Source organism: Musa acuminata, unplaced genomic scaffold (genome assembly GCF_036884655.1).
Source record: "Musa acuminata AAA Group cultivar baxijiao unplaced genomic scaffold, Cavendish_Baxijiao_AAA HiC_scaffold_412, whole genome shotgun sequence".
Taxonomy (NCBI): Eukaryota; Viridiplantae; Streptophyta; class Magnoliopsida; order Zingiberales; family Musaceae; genus Musa; species Musa acuminata.
Genome location: NW_027020660.1, coordinates 1 through 26882, shown reverse-complemented (window position 1 = coordinate 26882; position 26882 = coordinate 1). Strand labels below are relative to the sequence as shown.

General features: G+C 37.1%; 4 protein-coding genes across 7 annotated transcripts; all 4 read left to right on the top strand.

Annotated features, from left to right (window-relative positions):
- The first annotated feature begins 10288 nt into the window (after positions 1 to 10288).
- Positions 10289 to 11573, top strand: LOC103971020 (uncharacterized). The gene is made up of 2 exons (XM_009384946.3): positions 10289 to 10842; positions 11179 to 11573. Exons 1-2 carry the CDS (start codon positions 10442 to 10444, stop codon positions 11411 to 11413), a joined length of 636 nt encoding a protein of 211 aa, XP_009383221.2. The 5' UTR covers positions 10289 to 10441; the 3' UTR covers positions 11414 to 11573.
- A 774-nt stretch (positions 11574 to 12347) lies between these two features.
- LOC135658722 (uncharacterized) lies at positions 12348 to 16231 on the top strand. 2 transcript variants are annotated; one of them, XM_065176186.1, is made up of 4 exons: positions 12348 to 12634; positions 14101 to 14199; positions 14445 to 14602; positions 15912 to 16231. In XM_065176186.1, exons 1-3 carry the CDS (start codon positions 12398 to 12400, stop codon positions 14448 to 14450), a joined length of 342 nt encoding a protein of 113 aa, XP_065032258.1. In that variant the 5' UTR covers positions 12348 to 12397; the 3' UTR covers positions 14451 to 14602; positions 15912 to 16231. The 2 variants fall into 2 exon arrangements, with proteins under 2 accessions (XP_065032258.1, XP_065032257.1); XM_065176185.1 differs by having other exon boundaries at positions 14445 to 14656.
- Positions 16232 to 17603: 1372 nt separating this feature from the next.
- Positions 17604 to 20660, top strand: LOC135658733 (cyclin-dependent kinase B2-1-like). The gene is made up of 8 exons (XM_065176207.1): positions 17604 to 17945; positions 18226 to 18367; positions 18680 to 18741; positions 18841 to 18952; positions 19034 to 19127; positions 19253 to 19322; positions 19418 to 19556; positions 20344 to 20660. Exons 1-8 carry the CDS (start codon positions 17710 to 17712, stop codon positions 20434 to 20436), a joined length of 948 nt encoding a protein of 315 aa, XP_065032279.1. The 5' UTR covers positions 17604 to 17709; the 3' UTR covers positions 20437 to 20660.
- A 4250-nt stretch (positions 20661 to 24910) lies between these two features.
- LOC135658676 (splicing factor U2af small subunit B-like) lies at positions 24911 to 26594 on the top strand. Of its 3 annotated transcripts, none has more exons than XM_065176146.1 (3): positions 24915 to 25017; positions 25319 to 25407; positions 25532 to 26594. In XM_065176146.1, exon 3 carries the CDS (start codon positions 25573 to 25575, stop codon positions 26410 to 26412), a length of 840 nt encoding a protein of 279 aa, XP_065032218.1. In that variant the 5' UTR covers positions 24915 to 25017; positions 25319 to 25407; positions 25532 to 25572; the 3' UTR covers positions 26413 to 26594. The 3 variants fall into 3 exon arrangements, with proteins under 3 accessions (XP_065032217.1, XP_065032218.1, XP_065032219.1); XM_065176147.1 differs by having other exon boundaries at positions 25319 to 25466; XM_065176145.1 differs by lacking the exon at positions 25319 to 25407 and having other exon boundaries at positions 24911 to 25017.
- The last annotated feature ends 288 nt before the right edge of the window (positions 26595 to 26882 follow it).

Below are 26882 nucleotides of genomic sequence, written 5' to 3'. Positions count from 1 at the left end.
TTATCATAGATTTAAACTTTTTTGTCTACGTTATATGATATCTGTGCCATATTATGGTTCATAAAATTTAATCGTTTCGTAATTTTGTACAGTCCAATAAGGACATACTCAAAAAAAAAACAATGCTAAACAAATGTGAGACAAACTATAGTATGAATAAACCGAGATCACACAAATAAACAAAGAGTCACTTTGTCTACTGATAAAACCAAGATTTGTCTAAATCATATGACACCATAAAGACATTTACTTAGTCTAATTAAGACTATTTCTCATGGTATTGAACAAGAAATAAATAAATTGATCAAGGATGAAAACAATAAACAAATGAATAGAACAAGCAAAAATAAATAAATAAATAGTTAAAAACAAACAAAAAATAAAATAAAATGGAGACGCATGAGCTTCCATCGGCGGGATGTGGGCTCTTTGGAGTCCTTTATGGATAGTTATACTCGGATGTCTCAGAACTGTTCGCTTTGCATGGGAAACATCCAATCGCCGTTAGACTTCTTTCCTTTGTCTTTTATAATGTATTATGTACTTGACAGTATGAGGTTAGAAATCACCATCACATTCAATAATATAATATTTCTGTTCTCGCCGCCATTTCTCCATCAAATTCTTGTCAGCAGATGGATGACCCACACGTTGGCATTACAATCATTTCATGATTTCTTGTGGTTAAGAAAATTCGAAATTGATTTCTTCCTATCGATCAAAGACCAGTTGGGCCGTTTGGTGTCCCGATGTACAGTGCACAGATATCGATGTTCAAGAATTTTCCTTTTGTTTTTTTGTTCTACAAAGGTAAATTGTGAAGGTAAGATTTGATCTTAGAAACTTGTGATGATCTGACAGTATCTTACAAGCTAAGCTAACTAGTAGTTTATCAGTCATTTAAGTTAGTCACAAGCAGCACTGTGGATGTGCATCACCATCAACAATGGGCATTTCTTTTTTTTAGTAAAAAAAATATAATTATTTAAGCAAGTCAATCATAAAAGTGCCCACCAACATGTGGATATAAATATTCCTATATAATTCGCTATCATGTTTTTTTTTTCTCTATACACATTTTGCACTTTTATATCGGGTGCACAGAAGCTTTGAGTACCTCATTAATCGTAAATTATAGGCTACTATCAAATGTCATATATTGTTCATCAGAATTATGAAGAAAAAATCTCGTAAATCGATTACATTAATACGTAGAATATGATCCATTAGTGTTATGTTTTAATCATCCACTATCCAACTTTTTATTCATCTAATTAAAATTTGACATATTTCATTCATCGGTGAGAATTTAAAGAGAGTGCATGACACAGGCATTCTTCTCTTTCTTCTTCTCTCCTTTTCTTTTAATATCTTCAATAACCATGGTTAATTAGAGAGATACACGAGCAGTAACTACTTGTATACTATCTAATATTCTTCTAACATGTACTTGCATACAAATTTAAATGTAAAAATATATAACGTTTGTGAAAATTATAACTATACACCTATGCTTTTTCAACTTCAAAATGCTATCTTATTCTATACTGTGATCATGCAAAAGGCCTTTAATCTCTTTGAGTATTATATGTCTGACGTGGAAAAGGATAATAAGATATTGTTTTCGATCTCTTCCTAATATCAACCATAACAACAATGTTTGAGATGGAACAGAAGATGCTGAGTCAACCCTCGTGCTCCCAAGATTATGAGAAACTAAATGATGTCAGTCTCCAAGAAAGATGACTAAAGTTTGAAAGATACATATAAAGGTGTCGTCGATGTATACAAAAAGATTCATTCAATGGTTAACCATGACTAGAATTTTGATGTGTTCAAATTAAGGTTTGCTTGCTTGAATGAAACATATCGAGAGCCGAAATTTCTTTGCCCAAGTTGACAAGCCAACCATCAAGCTCGTGGAGGTAATAACTTGAAATGCTTTTCTACTATAAGGCCATGTGCTGTCTCGAGAAGAGACTAGTTTGTGTGATATCTTGAGAGAGAATTGTAGGTTTGATGGGTCGTTCAAGTTCGCCAGTTGACTAATCAGTATCAATTAGAACTCAGATATCATGGTGGTATTATTAAGTTATTTTTATATTTGTTTGTTGGATGAAGGACCAAACATTTGATTTGTAGTAGATAAAATTGCATGCTTAATTTTTGTTGTGTGTATCTTCCTCACATCTTGGTGGACTATTTAGGATCCCTTGTAGATTATATCGCTCCTTCGTGGACTTCACAAAAGATGTCGTGTCTATAAGGTGGTCTAGATGGCTTTGTGATAGAATTCATGCTCTAGTTTTGAGACTTAATGATGGAATGTGAGGGAGGAAAAACTCAAAAAGTGTTCTTTACCTCTTTAACTATTGTTCTCTCTTCAACTTTCCTTCTGTATTACATATTCTTTAATGGCACATGTGATCAGAGGTCTCTTATATATATATATATATATATATATATATATATATATATATATATATATATATATATATATATATATATATATATATATATATATATATATATATATATATATATATATATATATATATATATATATATATATATAAAAGATAAACATATCACCAATGAATTCTTTTGGTATTATTATAAAATATTTAAAATGATACTCAAGTAAACTTGCGCTTTCATAAATGATTTTTAAAGTATGTGAAATATCAAAAGTAGTTGTACATTTAGAAACCTAATCAAATTCATTTCAACCAAAAGCATAATATAAAATATTTTTAGTTTTAACAATTAAATAAAATATTTATTTTTTAGGATCATCTCATTCATCCATAGGTTTTATGGATTTTTTAAAACCAAATTCAATAATATAATATAAATCACAATCTATAAAAGATAAAGAATTAGATTCGTGTTTTCCTATAAGTGTAATATATGTTATTAAACATAAAAGGATGCATGATAGAGTAACACTCTTGATTGCTTAAAATTTGAGACTATCATCTTTCTCATTCTTAAGGCCTAGGAAAAGAATATTACATTTGATACTCAAATTTTTACAAGAATCTCACACTCAGTATACTAAGTAACTCAACTAGACACCCATGAAGATAGAAAAAAACTCAAGTAAAACTCTTAAAGAGAATTTTAACACTATAAAAGTTTAAGATAGATGCCTCTCAACTAAGCTTGAAGTGGGATATTTATTTCCCCAAAGGATCAAAAAATATGAAGCAAATTAGGAAAAAATACCTGAAATCAATAGTACTGGGTACCACCACCATTCCAAGTAGTAATATCTTCGACACCCCTAATGCGTTGTTCACTGTCTAGGGTGATATCACCATCTGCTCTAGATGGTGCCATTACCTAGATCATATATTAGCCTAGTAAGGGCTCAATTCTAGCTTATGTTCTAGTTAAATTTAATCCACTTCAACCTTAACTTGATATAGTACAAATTTAACTTAGTTGAAGCCCAATTATAGTCTAACTATAGCTCAATTTAAATTCAAACAAGGCTTTAAAATAATAAATAATTTTGTAGTACGTTGTCTTCTTATCTAATCTTATAACACTTTGGACAAACCATCGACACATTATCCAATCCTCCAATATATTATTTTTGTCATGACATCTAATATTGATTTTTGATCCTCATGTCCAAGTCTCTAACATGAACTCTAATATCTAACATATCAATTAATCCTTCAGTTTGATGACTAATTTTTGATATAATATTTTTTTAGTATAATAATTTTTTAGAAGAACATCTAACTTTCTAGCTCGATAAAGGCTCTTTAGTTTATGACTAAAGTATTTTTACGTAACTTAGCATAATATTAGTTCTTATAATTGATTTTAGCATCAAAATTAAGGTAAAAACATGATATATAGTCCATGTTTTCTAGTAAGGTCTTATTATTCAAAATTGATTTGGGATATCGATTTAGGACGTGGACAACACAAGCTGCTAACTCAAGTGTATTTATTTTTTTTTGTCAAATTCGTTGTTTTAAATAACTTCCTCATCATGTTCAAGATTGTTCGCTTCTGTTTTTCCTTTTGTCATTTTGTTGGGGGTGAATAAGGTGTAGTGAGATGATACCATATGTCATGTTCATTAAAAGAAATTAAAATAATTTAGAAGTAAATTCACCACCTTATGCTTGTTTCAGTGTAGCTACTTTCATTCTCAACTATGGCTATGAAATTCTAAAATATGTTAAAAGAGTTTTTCTTAAAGAAATAGTGATTCTAATGTATATATATATATTAGTGAAGTCACTAAAATAGCTAATTTCTTTTAAAATTATAAAAGCTTCTTCTTAATTGTTTTGTTCCGCAAGCATACATCATTAACATACTTCATTTACACTAGTCGCTTCTATCGACGAGTATACAACATATTAGTTTATTCGGTTATCTCGATATCCCTCTCAAAGAACATATGATCGAGATTATTTAACATTTGTGTTTAAAGGTGAATCAGTTTCATTATCATAATCTCATCACGATCTGATTCTCATTACACAGGATCTACGGACATCACAAAATATGTAATAGGTAACATAAAGTGAGAAAAATATTATTAAATAGTAATAAGTAAAAAGTGTGCATAGTGTGTCATATGTGTCATCACTCACGTGATTAGCTTGTACGACACCTATGACTAGCACGTTACTCCAGTGTTCTTTAAGCCGAAGGGCATAACTTTATAATAGTATACTCAGTTCGTGATGAAGGCGATATGTTCTCAATCCTCGGGTCATTAGGATTTCATTGTAACCCGAGAAAGCATCCATAAATATGTGGAGTTCATGCCTTGAAGTGGTGTCGACCAATTGATCAATCCTCAGAAGAGGGTAGCAATCCTTCGGGCATGCTCGATTAAGGTCGGTATAATCAATACACATCCTTCAGCTTCTATTGGATTTTTTTACAAGAACTACATTGGACAGCCATTGAGGATAGTTCACCTTAACAATGAATCATGCCACCATAAGACGATCCTCTGCTTCACCGATCATGCCTCGGGGAAGATGTTTAGGTGGTGTTGTGCCACCTTAGGATCAATCCCCGACATGTCCCTTGGCGACCAAGTAAAAACATCAACATTCTTCATCAGGAAGCTGACGAGTTGGACTTGTTCCTTTTTCGGGAGCATGGACCCAATTGAGCTTCCTTCTTGGTGGGCTCGAGGGCTACCCTCAGGACTGCTCTGCGTGAGGCCTTTTGTGGTCTTCGTGCTTTCCTGCCACTAGTGCCTCGACAATAACATATTGATTTGTGCATTGAAGCATCTCGGGGACAGTCGTCACTGGTCTTTCAACTAACGACCAGAAGAACCTAGATGGTCATAGGCCCATCGGGAATACCTGCATGATTAGCGAAGGGTGGGTGTTGGGGATTCCTTAAATCTCGGTAATGAAGCGAACGATGAAGTGAGAGAGGGGTTCGTCGTCCTTCTAGCTTAGATCGAGGAGCATGGCTACAGACGATTTGGGTTATGCACTAGCCAAGAAATTAAGCTCGAACTCCTTTGCGAGTTGGTCAAAAGATGAAACCGAGGCCGACTGTACCACATCCGAGCTGGGCCTTGAAGAGTGGTAGGGAATGCCCAACACATTAGGGCATCGAAGGTGCCATATTGGGTCATTTGAGCTCGGAAGACAACGACATGCTTTGTCGAGTTAGAGTTATCATCATAAGCCTCGAGTGTGGGGAGGTGGAAGTTGAGGGGTATTTATTTGTCATGGATCTCCTGCACGAAGTGAGACCCTATGAAGGAGGCCTCCCCGAGCTCCTTCTTTAATTTGTATAACTCTCTTTGGACCTAGTCCAAGTGTCGATTGACCGAGCGTAACTGAGCCCGGAGAGAATCCACCAAGTCGGATGATAAGGTATCAAGCTCGAGGCTACTCAAGGTAATATGTCGGGGACCAAGGGCACTATGCTCTGGCATCTGCCTCAGGCCTCCCGACTACTCTTTAGTCGATGGATTGGCATCCATAACTCTGGGTTGCTAGTCGATCGAAGAAGGCTCCTGTGGCAAGGTGACAAGGGTCGGTTGGTCCCATGGCGACGACGGTTAGGGCAATGTCGTCGGTTGGGCAAACTAGGGAATGATGGGGATGGTAGTTTGCATAATCCCCGTTAGCGTTTGGACTTGGTGGGTGAGGTTGAGGAACGCCTCGACAGAGAGAGCGGCTCTGTACTATGTGGCATCGTCTTGTATGACCTCGGACAGCACAGGAGCAAACAATTGTCTCGTCCGAGTTCGAGATATCTTGTCGGCATAATACACCGTGTCAGCCCTGAGGCTCCACGTTGGCGTTGACATGGCTATCGAATGTTACCGCGGGGGTGGTGTCAGAATATGACCTATAAATAAGACTTTTATTGTAGGAGATAAATAAAGATCTATAATTTTCTTTATTATTATTATTATTTTTTTTTTTGGCAAAGATGAAGTTCTCACTCGATACAATTTCTCCCCCATACACTATATACCATGAATCCCCATTATTTATAGAAACCAATAGATACCTCATGAAAGGGCATATTCAATGTCAAACACCTAATCATAAGTTCATGAAAGGTCATATTCAATGTCATGAAATCCTTATCCAATGCAACACTTGATTATTATATATTTCTTTACATACAAGAGAAATTAAATTTAAATTTATTATTTAATGCACCATTTATGTTTTAGGTCATTATATGGAAATTATATAACCTGCTAGGAATACAGTGTAGTAGTAGCAGCATTGCCAAATCGAGAAGAGAACTTTGTTCCAAGCTGCTCTATATAATCCTTTTTATGTATCCTACCCTCAACATTGATCTCTTTCTTTCGCCATGAATGGAGCTGGAGGCTCGTCCGTTGGTTGTTCTAATGGTATGACGCGAGGCTTTCGCCAAGAACCCACATTTATGCCAAACACCTGCACGCTCTGCAGGAGGACTTTTGCAACGCCCGAGTCTCTAAGAGTTCACACTACCATCCATCGTCGAAACATGGAGTTGTTGCGGTTACAACATGAAGCACTCATTGCGAGAGAGCAGAGGAGCCACGACTCGAGCAAGCAGACTCCCCGAGATCATCATGGCGACCATGGCATCGACATGATACCGCTCACCCCTAACCACGCCTTTTGGGAGCCATATCGGAAGGCCGGCCAGCTTCCTCCTATCATCAACTTTATGGGGGTAGGGAATTCTATGGCTTCGGAGCAACCATCTTTGCAACTTCCTCAGGTGGTCCACCATCAAGATGACTCGTTTGAGGACACCATCACCGACCCACTAATGAGTTCACTTAGAGGTGAAGAAGAGGAAGGTGATGAGGGGCACAGTGATCCTTGAGCTAATTAGGGTACCTCAGAAAAAAGAACAAATTTGTAGTCATTGTAGTATATTCTGGTTCATATTAATGTCCAGCTCATGCTTCTTTTCTATTTATCATCTAAGTAGTTTTTTAGATTTGCATCAATATAAGCATGCACTAAGATCATATGATCATATGATCATATATATATATATATATATATATATATATATATATATATATATATATATATATATATATATATATATATAAAGAATAGTTCCCATAGTCGAAAAGGGGATATTTTAAGAAATTCAAGAATAAAAATAATGTAATAAAAAGGTAAGAGTTATAAAGAAAAAAAATACTTCGATACTTATAGGGTTTTTTTAGAAGGTGAGTTAAAAGATGAAAATAATATTCTTGGTTTATTTGAGAGAGTGTGGAAGGAGATTTGGTTTGGGTTTAGTTAACTAAGGGAACTTGGTTAACAAAGAATTTACAAGGTACAAGCTAAAGAAAAAAAGCTCATCTATATATATTTTCACACTAGAATTATCTTTTTTGCTTCTGATAATACATATCCACATGGGTGTAATTGTCATGATTCGAGTCTGATGGACTAATTGATCTATCAATTTCGTTTGGTTTAAACCATTTGTAAAATGTTTAAGCTGAAGTTGATAGTAATACACTCATCAGACTCTTATAAGTCAATATTAATCTTCACACTATATACATTTTCACACTAGAATTATCTTTTTTGCTTCCGATAATACATATCCACATGGGTGTAATTGTCATGACTCGAGTCTGATGGACTAATTGATCTATCAATTTCGTTTGGTTTAAATCATTTCTAAAATGTTTAAGCTGAAGTTGATAGTAATACACTCATCAGACACTTTCGATATGAGACTAATTGGTGGTGTTACAGTTGATGTTATTCTTCTTTTACTTCCATAACATTTTGATGGTTGATACCAAAAGCCAAAGGTCAAATCTCGTCCACCGCCACCTCTTATCGGACAGCCACCATCCGAAGAAGCTGTTCGTCTCCGATGTTCTCGAAGACCAAATACACCAAATTCATCGGGTGTTCGTAACAATGCGTGAGAGAACCGGCAGAGAAATGATGTGTCTTTGACTACCATTATCTCGATCGCAAATAGAAGAAGCTGCGTCCAATATTTGTACTTTCTCATTGATTCTTAGAGCCTGCCAAACACCGGCGTCGTCTTCAGTAGGATTTGGCGTCGTTTGGGAGAACCAAACCTTTTCCCTTCATAATAAATATACTTGGCGTCGACGACGATCTGTTCTATCCAACCACAAGAACTTGGCCTTTGGCTGCACCAACAGCTGGTGTTCTGACATCCTCAAAGTGTGCACATACTAAACTATGGTTTTAAGCAGTAAGTGAAGGTTACCACCCACCCTTTCCCTCCCAGAATTGACTGCTCATTGGTTGCTGTCAGTTGACAGCACAAAGATCCATACAAACACACATTGGGCCATGTCTTTCTAGGGAGTGACGAGGGATTTATATATATATATGTATTGACTTGGGATTCGCTTAAAAACAATTTCTTTTAAGGTCTTTCAAATGGCGCTCATCTTCCTTCTCATTATTTTGGTTTTGCCAATTCTTCTTGTTTGACTGACAAATGATGGATTGAAGTCTCGCTTGGATTTGTGTTGAAAAGGTTGGAAAAAGCATGCTTGCTTTGCGTTGACAAAGCTTCTTGCAGTAAAAGTTGGAGGCTAAACCTACGATTAGATTGCGATCCAAATCCATCGCTTACAGTTGGTCGCCGTTCCAGTGGGAGACATGGCTTACAGTGGACTAAACAAAGATATGCTCAAAAGCATGGTCAAATATATGCGTGCTGAGATCACCCTTCACCAAGTTAGCTTCTTCTTTATTCGAATACATAAAAAAGAGTTCTTTGGGACGATTTTTCTTAAAAAAATCTCACATTTTTAGGTCTTTTTATCAAATCTCTTTTTTCACATTACTTACAAAGAGCTCATATTTTTCAAATAACAATATTATTTTAATTGATAATGTTGGTTCCAATGGTAAACCCAACTAGATCGAGTTGGTTCCTCAACCAAATTACCCGTGTTAAGAATAGTGCGGCGTTCGAATAGATAGGAATCCAACCACGAAAGGCGGCTTCAATTTGATTAAAATAAGATAGGCTTCAATCGGAATTAATTCAGACTTACCTAACTAAACTAGTTCAAAGACAATTAATTGATTTGGTTAGTCAATTCATAATTTAAGTAATTTAAAATTATAATTGAATCGACATAATATTTATGAAATTAATGATATCAAAGTTTGAATCGGTTAAGGGCATAAGATACTGAACTCCGTCGGACTTATAATTTTTTATATTAAAACAAGTTTAATTTGATTTAGAGTATCCTCTGACTGAAATTATTGACAACCTTCAAAACTAGTTGGGTTCTAATTTTAATTTCGATTGTATTTCTAACGCTCATAAATAGTATACATAGTATTTTTGAATAGGAATACATCATTTTGATTCAGTAAAAAATATAATATGGCCAATTCAGGCCAGCATTGGATTGGTTTGACCGAAGAACCGGTCAACCCAACTGGATTTCATAACTTGTCAGCAATGAACGATGGTACATTTGTTATTTAAAAAAAAAAAGTTGCTCCGAAAGTAAATACAAAAAGGAAAAAAATCAAAATGTAAATTTGGTTTGAAAATTTGCCCAATCTTTTTTTTTTCTATGTGAGATTGACTGCCGTAACTCACCTAATCTATTAGGTGACATTTCTTTCTATCACCCAGTGAGGGAAAGGAGTCAATTGGTGGAGAGATGGAGATGCATACAATAATAATATTGGTACAGTAGATTAGGCCCGGCCCATTTGTGAAACGATGGGAACGCAAATCGCAAGGCGATCGTCAAAACGGCATGTCCCATTCCGCCTGCGTAACGTGATGAGAACGCGCCCTCTCTCTCTCTCTCTCTCGTTCTCTCCGCGTGTTTCTTCCTATTCTATCCCCCTTGGTTCTTTATTTCCGTACCCACTCTCCCCTCTCCCTTCCACCTGCCGAGACCGCTTCACGGCGGAGGAAGATACGATATATGAAGCCGCTCAAGATAGAGGAGATGGTGGCGAAGAAGCTGGCGCTGTGGCACACCACAACGTTCCGGCCCATCATCACCCACGACGAGCTGGAGCCCATCATGGCCTCCGCCGGCTTCGTCCCGCTCCCCGTGGCGGCGGCTCCTCCGTCGTCGCCCCAGGGGGCGCAGCAGACGCCGTTGGCGTGGAGGGAGTACGCGTCCCGGTCGGAGGCGGCGTGCCGAGGGAGAGAGAGAGGAAGAGGGAGAGGGAGAGGGAGGAGGAGTCTGGTGGCGCCGCCCCGGCCGCGGCTGCCGTACCCTCGGATCGACGGCCTCCACCTGATGGCGTATAAGGCTTTCCTTCTGGCCCTCGAGTTCTACCTCGGCCCCACCTTCGTCCCCGACCTCTTCCACGTCAGGTGAGTGATACATGCACTGCCTGGCCCACCACCCTTCCTTTTATTCACAATATTGCCACCAATGCCACCGCTGGGTTCCTGTTCCTTCTTCTACATTTACCTTTGCAAATACACAACACAAGGATTTGACTGGTCCAACTCCCCGTCTCCTTACAACATCTCGATCATCTTCCCATCTCCAGCCTTGTAGTTAGTTTCATTGCTCCAAATGGAGAGCTTATGATATCTTTCTTCTTTAGAGAATTCTCTGTGATACAGTACGAATAGAGTTTCCACGAGTTCCAGTGATCTCCCATCATGTAAACTACCGTAATAGAGTTTCTTGTGGTGGTGCAGGACGATGTCGCTAACGAGAGTGCATGACCGGGTGTTTGAGAAAGCTTATCGCCCCATGAAGGACTGCGAGATGGATGAGGAAGGAATCGTCGTGTACCGGGAAGGAACGCTGGACTGCCAAACGAGGATGGTTTGCAGTCAGTACAGCAGCGATGATGTCGACAATGCTGCCGACTTATCTTGTTTGGTTCCGCTGAAGGATCTATTCCCAAGTAGGGATAAGAGCACAAGTTGACATATTTTTCCCTTCTTTTTTGCCGATCTGAATCCTCCTTGACAATTTCATGTGTTGGATGTGTGTGTGTGGTAATGGTGCATTCAAGACAACGAAGCTGTTTGTCATCTTCTCCAAAGAATTAGAGCTCCAACTAAGTTGGGTCTATGGATTCATTCTATTCTTTTTCTCATATCACTGGAAGGTTTGAAACTTTTGTGTCAACGACACAGACTTAGTCAACGAGCCAACTTGTTTCTTGACCAAACTTTAATCACAAAAGGTCTATAAAAAAATCCGAGGAAACGATAATTTTATGGAACAATAGAGCACGTTCTAAGAAATTAATTGATATTCGGAAGTCAAATATTATTAATTAAATTATTTTAATTAGTATAGTAGTAATTAGATTTTTTATTTTGATAAACCTCCAACTTTTATTAGAAATTCATTGAATAATGAATTAAGGAATTAAAGACATGATTGTAAAAGATTTTGGGATTAGTTATTATGAATCCTTACCATCCATCAACGTATTATATTCTTCCATTAATCAATCGTTATTTTCAATGGTGAAAAGGCTATTGACAAAAAGTCGTCCATATGGGCCAATGCATGTATATATATTATTGACATCGATAATATAAATATATATAAATATTATATATATATATATATATATATATATATATATTTCATGATGTCTAATTTTGATGTTGTGACCAATTGATTTGTGAGGAAAGCAATTTATGCATTTTAATTTCATTTATAAAAAAAATAAATTAATATAAAACAACAAAAGGAGAAGCGAGAAGAAGAATTTATTCGGATCCCCAATAATGTCCGTCTGATCTCGATCCATTGGTCAAAAAGGCATCAGACTCTGATAAAAGTTACAAAAAAAGAGTCGCATATCGTTTTCCTGCGCTCGCCGCGACAGGTCGTTTGAATAAAGTAAAATAGAAGGCTTTCGAATCATGCAGTGTCGGTAGCAGCATCGACGAAATGGCGAGTCTAGTCATGGGGTCGCCATGGCTTCGGATTTGGGTGTTTCCCGAGCTCCATCCTCCCTTCTCCCGTCCAGGCCTACCTCTCGATTCACCGGAGAAATCTCTCCGTCTTGGCTTCCTCCGCCACTGGTCTCAAGGAGGGCGAGGTGCGCGTCCGTTTCGCTCCGTCGCTGACCGGGAATCTGCACGTCGGAGGAGCGAGGACGGCGCTATTCAACTACCTGTTTGCCAGGTTAACATCTCCGTCCCTCTCCCTCTCGCTCTCTCTCTCCGGTCGTTTGTTATGGGCATTCCGGGTTTTATGTTATGCGTATGCGATTTCAATACCTTGCAAAGGGCGACTGGAAATAGAAGAAATGATAATTCGATTCCAGATCTGGTAAAGATTGAATTTTTGGTGCGCTCCAATATGTTTGCACTTCTTAGATGCCATTTTCGAGTGGCATGCAATTGCCTTGAGGTCCGTGTTGAACTATTTGAATTTAGTGATGATTAGTTCATGAACTGAGACGATGAACTAATAAGCTGCCAAAATAAAGTTAGGAAATCGCAAATTCTTTCTGTCGAAATGTTAATGAGAAGGCTAAGTATGATTAAATTAGCATGTCCATTTTTTTATAGTCACTTCGTCTAGGGTTTTTCTTGTAATTGAGATTCTCCAGATTTTAGGGTTTTTCTTGTAATGTAACTCTCTTAATGGAGCTTACTTTGTGCTAACATGGTCTTCTACCCATTTAGGTGGATGAATGGTCAACATTTAAGATCTCTTCCTTCATAAGGGTTGATCAAGATTTTTGGGTATAGATGGCAGTCCACAGACATTCTCCTACAATCTGATAGTGAATTTGTAAAGGTGTTTGCATTTTTGGCATTTTATTGGATGTTATGACTCTGAAGTCAATGCATTATCTAGACAATTTTCTTCTTTCACATCTCAGCATTTGAGATGACATATTTTCTAATATTTCAAATATTCTTACAACACCTAGATGTGTGAGAACCATAAAATGTGTGAATAGGATTGGTTGCATTGGTACAGTGGCAGTTCAGTACTTGGCTGCTTGCCTTAAAAGTGAGGACTTTTGCTTCAAGCCATATATATTACTCGGAATGATGCTTAAACCAATTTTGAACTTGGCATATACTGCTGACTAATTGTTAGTTGAAACTTAAATTTGTTGGACCAGATCAATGTCAAGAAATGCAACTATAAATTATTGTGAGATGATTCCCTGTATAAGTAATTTCTGCATTGTCATAATTTCATGGATATAGAAAAAGAAGATGGGGCCTGTTTGAGTAATCTATGAAATTTATGCACTTTATTTTAATAGATAGTAGGAACGGACTACTGGATGGTTAGACATTATAGGATTTTTTGTGAAGTTTAAGATTTTTCAGATAAGAAGGTAATTTACTGTTCATGGGCGTATTACCACAATTAAGGTGTGACGTCTGATTCTGAAGCCAAGATAACACTTTACTAGCCAAATGCTTGTTTATATTCATGAAGTATCACCATAAAACATTGTTGAATGGTTTTGGTGGTTATAGATAGTTTATCTGATTGTTCATGTATGCTGTATGAATATTGGTTAATTTTATTCATGTCAATCTCCTCAGCTTCCCCTTCTCCTACAATGGAAAAGGTGTTGAACAGAGAGTTAGCTGATACTGGTTGGACATATTGATGTGCAGGATGCGACTGAACTATTGAAGGATGGAATTGATTTGGTAACATACAGACAAGGCTCTAGTGAATTTGTTGTCTTATCCTCTGCACTCTACTCTAGCCAGGTAATGTATAACATCTTCGATATTTTATATTTGAGGTTATGATAAGACTGCATATTTCATCAATTTATAAGTTTCACTTGAGCAACTTCATCTGTTATATCACAGTGAACTTAGATTAGCGGTAGTGTAAGATGTTTCCAGTAATAATTGGCTCACATGGATTTCTATGCTCAGTAATTGGGTTTGATCACTAAATTCTGAAATATGCCATGCTGTCTAAGCATGAAATCATGTAAATTCTGCAGTGCTGAATGTAAACCTGTTCTACAAGATAAGCTCTCAGAGGTGTTTGCCAGCTAGATATCTTCTTATGATTGTGGAGAGCTCCGTGAAGCACCGAAGGAAAGGTCATGCAGGCTGGCAAAAATGGGTGAAAAGCTTCGGCAAGCTCCTGAAGCGCAAGGTCAGATTCAACTGATGCATGGAGTTGATTATCTTCTCGACAACTTGAATATTAGTAAGTTATGGAGTTTAACATTAGTAAGTTATTGATCTACCAATTATATTTATTCCTTGCTTCTGGTGATCAACCGTGCAAAATAAATAAATAAATAATACAAACAAATAAAAGGGCAAAAAAAGAAAGCCTATTTCAGCAGGATCTGGTGGGTATAGAGCTGGAGACCAGTGCCTGCTAACTGTAGTTGAGTTCATATTATGCAGCCAGATAACTCCATAAGTCACACAGTTAAGACAAAGCATGTCTGAATTTTAGTTGAATGGTTTTAGTTAGCACATGTATACAAGAGACTCCATTGTTCTTATTTTAACTAGTGATGCTTCCCTCTAGCACCTTAATGGTGGGAAAAGATTAACATAGATGGTCCCCAGTAGTTGGGATCTTCTTCTTATTGTTGTCATCGTCTTCTATACCACAGGGCTTCTTTTTTTTTTTTCTTGATCTTTGCACTCTGAACACATATAGTGGAAGAGTTGATTATATGGGGTTGCCACTTTTTCCCATGAATCTGGAGCATATATTGACCTTTCTAAATAAAGTTGGATATGGTTCAAGTTGAGAGCAACGGAAACTTGAGTCTAAGTGGGGGTTTTTTACATATGTTTCCTGTATTCCTGACTTGAATCAATACACTCTAAATAATTGTGTTTTTCTGACATTTCAAACTTTAAGCGATTGTTCTCAGTGTTTTTTCCTGAAACATTTTATTGGTACCAATCTGTCAAGTTCATACTAACCAAAGGATATTTTTTCATTGGTGTAATATCCTCTATATTTAGTTTATTTTAAGAAAAATATCTTTCCCTTCAATTTATGAATTTATTTGAGGTCTCCCATCAAAAAACTTGGTTTTTCTAAGAAATAATTTGATGTGCTTTGGTAGCAAGTGGTATAACATACCACTGTACTATTTGGTAGAATGTTTTGATGTGCTTTCTCATCCACTATAGTAGCAGTCAATATATCTGTAGATTCAAGGTAATGCCAAAAGACTTCTAGCTATGGATCAAATATATTTTTGAAGTATTTACACAAACTAACAAACTTTGAGTTTCTTGAAACATTGCTTCTGTGATATTGGCTCCATTTATTTGGGAAATTTTAGCTAATTATGGACATGTAATCTATTAAACATGATGATCATGTCCTCCTATGTTTCATCACTAGATGTTTTGGTCATCTATATCGACTGTTTCTGCTTGATCATTAATCTCGGGAGCTCATCATCTCTAAATTCGATTCCTTGCAACAGGAAAGAATCTCTTTATGCCTATCCGAGTATTGCTCACCGGAAAACTTCAAGGGCCTGACATGGGAGGCAGTATACTTCTGATATAAAAAGGAGGTACTTATAGAGTAATTAGTCCACAAACAGGTTTTGTACCATTAGATGAGAGGATTCAGATGCTAAGGGAGGTGGAGTGGGAGGAGTTCTTGAAAAAGGAGGTGACACTACCAGAATCCATTGCTGGTGTATCTCACTAGGATTTCTGGTAAGGCATCATCTTAATCATTTAGTTGGAGGTTCACAAGACACATGAGCAAGATGGTAGTAGTGAATTTTGAGGTTTATGCAGTTTCAAGTGTCAAAGAATTTTTGAAGACATAACTTATATTTTTTTAAAATAAGGTTATATTATTTTTGAAATCCTATTTAAAACCAGTATACCTTTATTCAAAAATAGTATAACTCGGCCCACTCTTTCACCACAAATTTTTTAAATTTTCTGAAAAACATAGAATGACTTCAAATGCCTAAATTGTCACTTTTTCTATTCTTAACCCTTTAAGAATTTCAACCATTTATGCAAATTTTATTCACTATTATTTATTTTAGACCGGTTTAAGTTTTGGATTGAACAAGTTTGGTTCAATTCAATGAGTTGGTTAAATTTGAGAAAGAAGGAAGAAGAGGAAAAGACAAAAGATTGGTTAATGGTAGTTTTATTACTTTGAAAAGCAGAGGTCTTATGCTAGAAAAAAAAATGAAAATAAGAATATTGTGCTTTTTCTAGGCGATTTGCTCAAATTTTAAACCTATATAAAAATAAAACATTATTAGCATATAGTATAATAAAATAAAAATAGTCAACTAATACTATAAGCATCAATATTTGTAAATTATTTTAATTAAGTATATTAATTAAGGGAAGATGATAAAAAGAAAAGGAGTTGGATGAAGGAGCGGCTGATGAACAAGGAAAATTTGAAGGGGGCACGAATGATAAAAATTGAGAAAGGAACACGAGTGAAGGGAAATGGACATTTATTTGGATGAGTAATACGGAAAAAAAAAAAAAAAAAAGACCCATCAAGTAAGCGCTTTCTTTCTCCTCCTCTCAATCCCAATTTTATATTCACATAAATACCATAAAGAATAAATATTATAAAAAAATATATTACTTGTGTTTATCAGTTAATAATTTGTTTCTTGATTTTATTTATCAAAAAAGATATAGTGTAACAATTTGTTTTCTTGGTCATTTTAGGGATCAAATCATTTGGTTTCTCAATTAATAATTTGTTTTTAAACAAAAATGTAACTCTGGTTTTCTAAAATTCTCTGATAATATTCAAATGATTTTCACCAAAGAGATTGTAAATTCACTTAAATTTAGTGAAATATAAAAAATAATATAATTTTAAACTTTTAAATATTAAAAATATATATTATTTGAGCCTTTGTTAGTCATTTCAAAAGCTTTTAAAAAAATTAGAATACTGGGGAAACGTGTTAAATTAATTCCTTTTTTTTTTCCTTTTAAAGACCCACGCACATCTCACGTGACAACATATGAGGGCAGGGCTCCACACGCCAATTCGAATTTCAAATATCGCGAGCCGTTGGGGCGGGCAGGCGAGCGTGCATCAAGAAAAGGTAGAGAACAATTAATAGAAAAAGAAAAGAGATATCTATAAGTAAACCCCTTCTCTTGTTGCCCAAAAGAGAACACAACCCTTCGTTCAGAGTCTATCTTTTCTCCTCCTTTCTTCCCTTGCTCGATCGAGCCACACAGCGACAATCGGAGAGACAGACTGAGAGAGAGAGGATGGCGACAACGGTGCGGCAGCAGCAGCAGAGTCGGGCGATGGACGCGTACGAGAAGCTGGAGAAGGTTGGGGAAGGGACGTACGGGAAGGTGTACAAGGCCAGGGAGAAGGCCACCGGCAAGATCGTCGCCCTCAAGAAGACCCGCCTGCCCGAGGACGACGAGGGCGTCCCCCCCACCACCCTCCGCGAGGTCTCCCTCCTCCGCATGCTCTCCGTCGACCCCCACGTCGTCAGGTTGTTTTCTCTTCTCTACCCGCTAGGCTTTGGTTCCATCTCGTCTTCCTTTTAGGGTTTCTTTACCCGCTAGGTTATTCCTCTTGGGAAGTTAAATCATTACTTCATCTTGCTCCCCTAATAGAGGAATCATTCACATATTTCCCTTGCACGTTTCTAGGTCGTTGTTTTATTGCTCGTCCTACTTTTTCTTTCTATCTGACGTTATACTAATCCTTGAAATCTTGTCATTCGACGCGCCATCTCTTAATTTGGCTGATAGGCTTCCCTGTGATTGCAGATTGTTGGATCTCAAACAAGATAAGAACAAAGACGGGCAAACCATTCTGTATCTCGTCTTTGAGTACATGGACACCGATCTCAAGAAATACATCAGAAGCTTCCGTCAGAACCATGAACAGATTCCGCCCGAAACTGTGAAGGTAACGACGCCTACAGACCGTGTTGCTAATCCAACTTGTACATGTTAATCCTATCGGTATATAAATATGTTTTGTGTGCAAACGGATTGTTGAATGACCTGAGCAGGGTTAAAAAAGAATACTTTTCGGCTTAGTAAAGATTGTTGCAGGGTAGTTATTGAGGTTCCAAAATGATCACACTAAGTTGAACCTATAGCGCAAACAATTTTGTTAAGAAGCTTTACTCGGAGTTTGGAGTATAGTATAGAAATTTGTTCTAAAATGATTGTTCGGCCGACACTCTCAGGTATTTCTTAATCCTTTGTCCTACAGATTCTGATGTATCAACTATGTAAAGGAATTGCGTTCTGTCATGGGCGTGGGGTGCTGCACAGGTAAAAATCTGCTTGATACTTCTGTTTCTAATGTCAAATTGTTATACGGACAGAACGTGTGTTAGAGTTTCAACTCCTTGCTTTTCTTCATGTATGTAGAGATCTGAAACCTCACAATCTCTTGATGGATCGAAAGACTATGATGTTAAAAATCGCAGACCTTGGACTTAGCAGAGCATTCACTATTCCTCTCAAGAAATATACTCATGAGGTATAAATTTTGAGCTTAATTTCTTGATTATCTCGGCTTATGTTCTAGTTCACTTTGCTCAACGACAACTGATTGCTTCAGATCCTGACTCTTTGGTATCGAGCTCCAGAGGTTCTCCTTGGGGCCACACACTATTCAACACCGATCGATATGTGGTCAATCGGCTGTATTTTTGGTAAGTATTTCTCACCTCAGATATGCTAGGAATTTGGATCATATAGTTAGATATGACATCCATTTCCATGATTTTAAAAGAAGTTTGCTTCCTTGACTGTTTTTTCCTCGGCTTTGAACTTTTAGCTGAACTAATTACAACCCAAGCACTTTTTGCTGGCGACTCTGAACTGCAGCAGCTTCTTCATATTTTCAGGTAAAGTGCTTCTCAATCCATAAATTCCTTTTATTCTTATTGTCCCTTCTAAGTAGGTTACTCTGTTAGTTTCTCTGATTATGCTAGTGATGTAGGTTACTGGGTACACCAAATGATGTAATTTGGCCTGGTGTAAGCAAATTGCCTAATTGGCACGAGTATCCTCAGTGGAGCCCCAAGAGTTTGTCATCTACTGTTCCTAATCTGGATGATAATGGATTGGATCTACTCTCGGTAAGAGGATTTCTATATCGACTGTGTTTTTTATATTTAATTTATTCTTATCTTTGCATAGTTCATCAGAAATTATCTTTTTTTAAAAACCTGAATATGACACGCTACGGATCATTCAAAGCAAATAATTTTGCTATTAGATATTGAACTAGATGGAACACTTTAGATATCAATCTGAAATGGTATGAATTTAGACATGAATACGAATAAACACAACCCAGTGAGATTCCTATTTTGAAGTGCTTTGCTCACTTCTTTGTTGGAACAATTTAAGCATATTGAAGCCCTAGATGCTTGTGTTCTTTTGTTTCTAACAATTGAGATGATGATTAGCCCATTAAAATATACAGCAGATGGTGAACATTTGAAGCATATTGTCTTCGTTTTACAAGAGACAAATATGACAGTATGGATCATTCAAAGCAAATAATTTAGTTTCAGATATTGACCTAAATCAAACACTTTCAGATTTCAATCCGAAATGGTATGAATTCATACACATACGAATATACACAACCCAGTGAGACCCCCAGTACGAAGTGCTTTGATAACATGCCTCTGGGAACAATTCAAGCATATCGAAGTACTAAATGCTAGTATATTTTATTTATAGCCATTGAGATAATAAGCCGATTAAAATTTACAAGAGACTATGTTATGGTTTAATTCTTTTTTTTTTTTTTGAACTTTTGTCTTTGTTTATTATTATTTTTAAATTATTTTTTTCCTTTGATATTTGATTTTCTTGGTCTAGATTGATTCAGTCTTTGGAACTTTGTATTTGCAGAAGATGTTGCAGTATGAGCCTTCAAAGCGGATTTCAGCAAAGAAAGCTATGGAACACCCATACTTTGATGATGTAAACAAGGCAAATTACTGAGCTTCTGACTGCTTGCTGTGGCTTTGGTTTAAGAACTAACAAGTTAAATCGTCATAATATGTGGCTATTATGGATTAGCTTTTCTCGAGCATTCTATTGTGTTTTGTGGAATGCTTATAACTACTACTTGCTTTCACTAATTTGTTTGTGTAACCTTTCCATCTATTGGATTGGCTTTTCTCGAGCATTGTATTGTATTTGGAGCAATGCTCTTGCTTTCACTAGTTTCTTTGTATTGGATTGGCTTTTCTCAAGCATTGTATTGCATTTTGAGGGATGCTTACAACTACTAAGCATGGCAAATTTATTTTATGGTAACTTTCACTAGCTTGTTTGTGTGCAAGATTTTCTAAAGCATTCTTATGTGACCTTAAAGAACTTTAATGTTGAGGAGTCAGAAAGAATCAGGAATTAATCATCTCTTTTTCTCAACTAAAATCAGATGGGTCCAATTAGGAAACTTAACAATATTATTATAAATGCATAATAGATTAACTTCACTAAATACTTGTCCTTCACCTTTTAAAGCTGGAAATTCTAGTAATAAACATTTATCCGTTTAGGGGGTTCATTGTAGTCGCTGACCATGATTTTGTTATCATCAGTTTTGATTCTATCAAATTTAAAATTAGAATAAAAAAAATTAGAATCATTGGTTTCGATTGATTAAAAAAAAAATCTATCAAAATTCAAACTCAAGTTATTATTAGACTTTAAATTTAATATTTATTTTTTTTGTTTTTATTCATTTTGAAATCATCGATTTTGGTTCTAATTTTTAAGAACCAGAATTGAAGATTCCAATTCCGTTCAAAATCATCAATTCAAGGTTAGGTTGTTGGTTTGAATCATTAAATCATGAATCATGTTGATCTACTTAAAAAAGCTCTAGTATATGTGTTTTCATCCAGGATTGTCCTAGTTTTAGAAAATTACTTTGGAGAATCCCAAGTATGATAAATTCTCAAAATCCTTCTAAATTAATACATCGAATTATCACTTTAGGTGAATCGTACCGAATAGTCTTTCATGTACCGATGCAACTCCACTATGCTTGCTTTATGCTCTCACTTGTGCTATTACTATTGGTCCCACCACCTGCAACCTCTATCGTATGTTATTTTATTTGTATGTTCACCTCTCACTTTTCTCTAATGCTTCTCTTAATTTTAAAAATTACTTTAGGGAATCCTATGGTAAATTCTCAAAATCGCTTTGAATTGGTGTATCAAATTGTAATTTTAGGTAAATGGTAGTCTTTCATGAAGCAACGTCCATCATACTTGTGCTATATTCTTCTTTTTGTTATTGGTCCATCACCTATAACCTCTCTTATTTGTTATTATCGTATGTCACGTTATTTGTCTTTTATGATATTCGTCTCACATTTTCTTTTGATGTTTATCTTATCTATAATCTCCTCGTTCTTTCTTTTCTAACCCTTGTCACTCTTTCTATTTTCTACTAAGCTCACCTTTTCCTCTTTTTCATCATTGCCTCTATCTTCGTCTTCCTTAAGACTTATTTTTCTTCCTCTAACATTATCTAAATGATTTTTCATTGTAAGCTTTTGTTTTACGTGCGACCTTTTATTATCCTGACACTCTTTTTTTTTTTCCATTATGAATGATCTTAAATTCTTTGAGATAGTCTCATTATATTAATTATGTTCAAAGTAATATACTATGAAGCTATAAGGACTTCTGGCTCAAGCCCTTTTTCTCCTTGGTCCTTGAACCAATCAAGATTTGGGGGTAGATTAAAGCTCTAATTTTTTTCCCTTACCCTTGGCCCGTTAACCAGATCAGGTCTCCCAATCTTAGCCTTGGACCTCATTTGGATTTAAACTCAAGGTCCATATAATTATTCATCTTCTACATTTGGTATAGGGGTGGTCGCCCCAATCTCCTCTCAAGATGAAGTCAACGGGGACTCCTGGACAATATATTCATAAATTAATATTTTATAACCTACTTTATTACACTTAAAATATATATTAGGAAGTTTTTGAATCAATAGACCGGAAGAATTAGAATTATCCCAGTTGAATCTAAATTCTTTTAAGTACTGAGAGAGACAGATCTAATAGGATACAAATACGGACAAAATTATCTCCGGAACAAATCAACGTAACTTTATTGATCTTAAACAAATTTTCAACCTTAGAAACAATTTGTTCCAAGAAATAAAATTATGGCTTAGCAACACTAACAATTGAAGCCAATTTCTTCCAATGGTGACCAAAAGTTAGACTTATAAAGAATGAGAGAAAGGAGCTGCCTCCTAACAAACCATGGACCACCGACCAATACCCTATTCATTTCCTCCACTATATAGAATTAGAAGCAAAAGAAATTTGATACATCTACTTGACATGTTCAACATGTATCCGTTGTGTATAATACATATGAAAATTACAAAAAACAAATCTAAATAGGCTAACATAACCTAAGACATCTCTGATATGCATGATGTGTCCAACAAGGATAAAGAAGCATCAAAAACACTTAACGTTCCCAATGCATATTTTTTTCCATATGATGTGTTCACCTATGATGAAACATTTGATCCCAAAATATCCCCTTTATATATAATACGTCCAACTAGGATAGTAAAATAATTAAAGCGTAATTTGATTATTTTTTATTATATGTGATAATAATTGAGGTAATGTTCTTAAGGATGTACACGCTCTTAACCCAAGGCAAAATGAAGAAGCAAATGATATGATCATTATTTTTAACCAATTTTAACTCAATATATAGAATCCAACCAACGTTTACTAGACACACCATATAAACTATCAAAGAGGATGAAAAGCTTGTTGGACATGTCACATCAATATAATATCTAAAAAAATATATTCTCTTGCTAAATCTATAGTTATAAGAATGACACTATATAAAACTACATTCTCATGTATCTTTGAATTTGAAACTAAGCTAAACAAATATATATGAGATTTAGATGTTTGCACATATGTACTACATTGGTTGTTGGACAGAATTTTCTGAAAAAAACTTCAATGTAATCTTTTCTAAGAATAAGATATGAGACAGAGGTATCTTTTGTCCTTTTTCACCTTCAGAAAAATTCTTCTCTCTCACGTAGGTTCTCAATACTTAACGACCCCTCTCTTTCATATTCGATACTACTCAAAATATAAACTAGGTTAAATCAATTATCTCAAGTTAAATTGATGATGGATCAGAAAAACAAGTATTACAGTGCCAGGAATTTTCTTCCGGACATTATTCCATGCATACCATAAATTTATATCCTACACCCATTGCCTCTCATATTTTGGATAGGCTAAAAGAGAAGAGAACAAAAATAACTACTTATGAGACCCCTTCTTATATTAGCACTCTCGCTATTCAACCATGAACAAATAGCTCGATCGTTTCGATCAACTCGACACGGTCAAACCCAAAGGAGAACCCTCGGATCTTATGAGACCAAATCCCAACCCGATCGATTTGGGCTGCCTTTTGGTTCGGAGCACTGACTCGAACATACCGAGCTCACTCTCTGCTACCTTTGCGTCCGAGCTCCGGTTTGAACGGACCGACTCACGATCTCGTGAGCCTAAAAATAACTACTTGTGACACCCCTTATTATGTTTTCTGTATGTAGCACTCTCGTTGTTCAACCATGAACAAATAGCTCGATCGTTTCGATCAACTCGACGCGGTCGAATCCAAAGGAGAATCCTCGGATCTTATGAGACCAAATCCCAACCCGGTCGATTTGGGCTGCCTTTTGGTTCGGAGCATCGACTTGAACACATCGAGCTCACTCTCTGCTACCTTTGCGTCCGAGCTCCGGTTTGAACGAACCGATTCACAATCTCGCGAGCCCAAAAATAACTACTTGTGACACCCCTTCTTATGTTTTCTGTATGTAGCACTCTCGCTGTTCAACCATGAACAAATAGCTCGATCGTTTCGATCAACTCGACGCGGTCGAACCCAAAGGAGAACCCTCGGATCTTATGAGACCAAATCCCAGCCCGATCGATTTGGGCTGCCTTTTGGTTCGGAGCACCGACTCGAATACACCGAGCTCACTCTCTGCTACCTTTGCGTCCGAGCTCCGGTTTGAACGGACCGACTCACGATCTCGCAAGCCCAAAAATAACTACTCGTGACACTCCTTCTTATGTTTTCTTTATGTAGCACTTTCGTTGTTCAACCATGAACAAATAGCTCGATCGTTTCGATCAACTCGACGCGGTCGAACCGAAAGGAGAACCCTCGGATCTTATGAGACCAAATCCCAGCCCGGTCGATTTGGGCTGCCTTTTGGTTCGGAGCACCGAGTCGAACATACCGAGCTCACTCTCTGCTAAATTTGCGTCCGAGCTCCGGTTTGAACGGACCGACTCACGATCTCGCGAGCCCAAATCCACTCGAACGGACCGAGCTCACGAATCGGTTCGCACAATATAAATAATCCTCCAGACGGGGAGACACCCACTACCCCGAAGTCCCGACGCAGCGTAGCCCTTGCTCTCGCTTGCTCCTTGCTTTGGGGATCGCCCCTGTGGTCTCCGGCCGCTCGTCCTCCTTGCACGTTGAGGTACGTCGCATTCTCCTAAACCTTAAATGGCTCTGTAATTCATTTTTCGTATTAAGGCTTGTCTTTGATTTGTTGACCGACTCGGCCTAGGGTTTTTTTTGTTGTCCATCGTTATAATTATGTTAAGTTTTCGATTCATGCGATCAAAATCGTTCGATTAGGGAAGGAAACGCTGGATGGTTTTATTTGATCTCACACCAATTATTCGGCACCCTAGGAAACAGTTCTCTTAGGGTTTTTGGCTCCGGAGAGATTTGAATCTCTTTCTGAACTATATAGCGACTTTTGCTTGTCATTTTAGCAACTTGATCGGTTGAAATAGCAAGATCTTCAAATTCCTAAAGACAACGGCAATGTGGGGAACTGCCAAGAGGCGGCTTCGATGGGAAAGTACTATTTGCTCGCATTCTTCTGTCATAGTTGAAGTTTTACTTGTATCATACCAAAAGGTGAGATTTGTTTTCTTTCTGGGAAAAAAGGTCGATCATTGACTATGTTATTGCAACCATCAAAGGTTTCTGGAGGTTTTAGGGGCTCTCAGACATCTTGGATTTGATGGCTGAACATTTGGCTTCGATCTTTGGCACGGAAAAGGACAGAGTCAACTGCCCCTTCTACTTCAAGATTGGGGCTTGTCGCCATGGGGATCGATGCTCCCGCCTCCACAACCGTCCCACGATATCACCGACCATTCTCCTCTCTAATATGTATCAGCGCCCAGACATGATCACTCCAGGTGTCGATGCTCAGGGCCAGCCGATTGACCCTCGGAAGATACAAGAGCACTTTGAGGACTTCTATGAAGACATCTTTGAGGAGCTTGGCAAGTTTGGCGAGATTGAGAACCTTAATGTTTGTGACAACCTTGCTGATCATATGATTGGGAATGTCTATGTTCAATATAGAGAAGAGGACCAAGCATCTGCTGCTATGAGGGCCCTGCAGGGCAGGTTTTACTCGGGGCGCCCTATAATTGTGGACTTTTCTCCTGTCACAGACTTTAGAGAAGCCACATGCCGACAGTATGAGGAGAATAGTTGCAACCGTGGTGGATACTGCAATTTCATGCATGTGAAGCAGATTGGTAGGGAGCTCCGGAGGAAACTATTTGGGCGGTACAGGAGGCCCAACACACGAAGAAGTCGAAGTCGCAGTCACAGTCCAAGCCCATATTATAAAAGGGGATCCCGTGATCATGGTGATTATCGTGACCGTGGTGACCATCGGGACAATGGGCGGAGGAGTGGTGATGGACATGGAAGCCATGATAGAGATGGGGGAAGGCGGCGGCATGGAAGTCCAAAACGTACAAAGAGCCCGATAAGGGAAGGAAGCGAGGAACGGAGAGCTAGGATTGAGCAATGGAACCGGGAAAGAGAAGAGAAGCATGGATGAGTCACAACACAATGTCGTTTCTTATGGCTACTCTAAATTCATATATGGCTGGGTCAGGTGTTTTGTTTTTTCTCTTGTTGAATCAGAATCTGGTCCAGCCATTTTTATTAAGTCCTTGGACGTCAAAAGTTCTCTTTATGCTTCAACTATTTGAATGAACTTTCTGGCTTGTTGCATCTCCACTTCAATTTTTCATGCTATTGTTCTTGTTCATTCGTACTCAATGTACCTATTATAACATTATGTACTTTTATGTATGCTGTGAGATGCCTCTGTTCCTATCCAACTACTTGTGTTAGGAAGCAATCTGCACTAGTGCACATGATAATTTTTGTCATAAAATTTGAATAGCAATACCTTGCAGTGACAAAATATTGTGATTTTTTGCATTCTGTTTTTAATATATTCATGAAGGCAGAATTAAGGGAGCTTGTATGGACATAAGACAACTTTAGTTTGGATATATTATG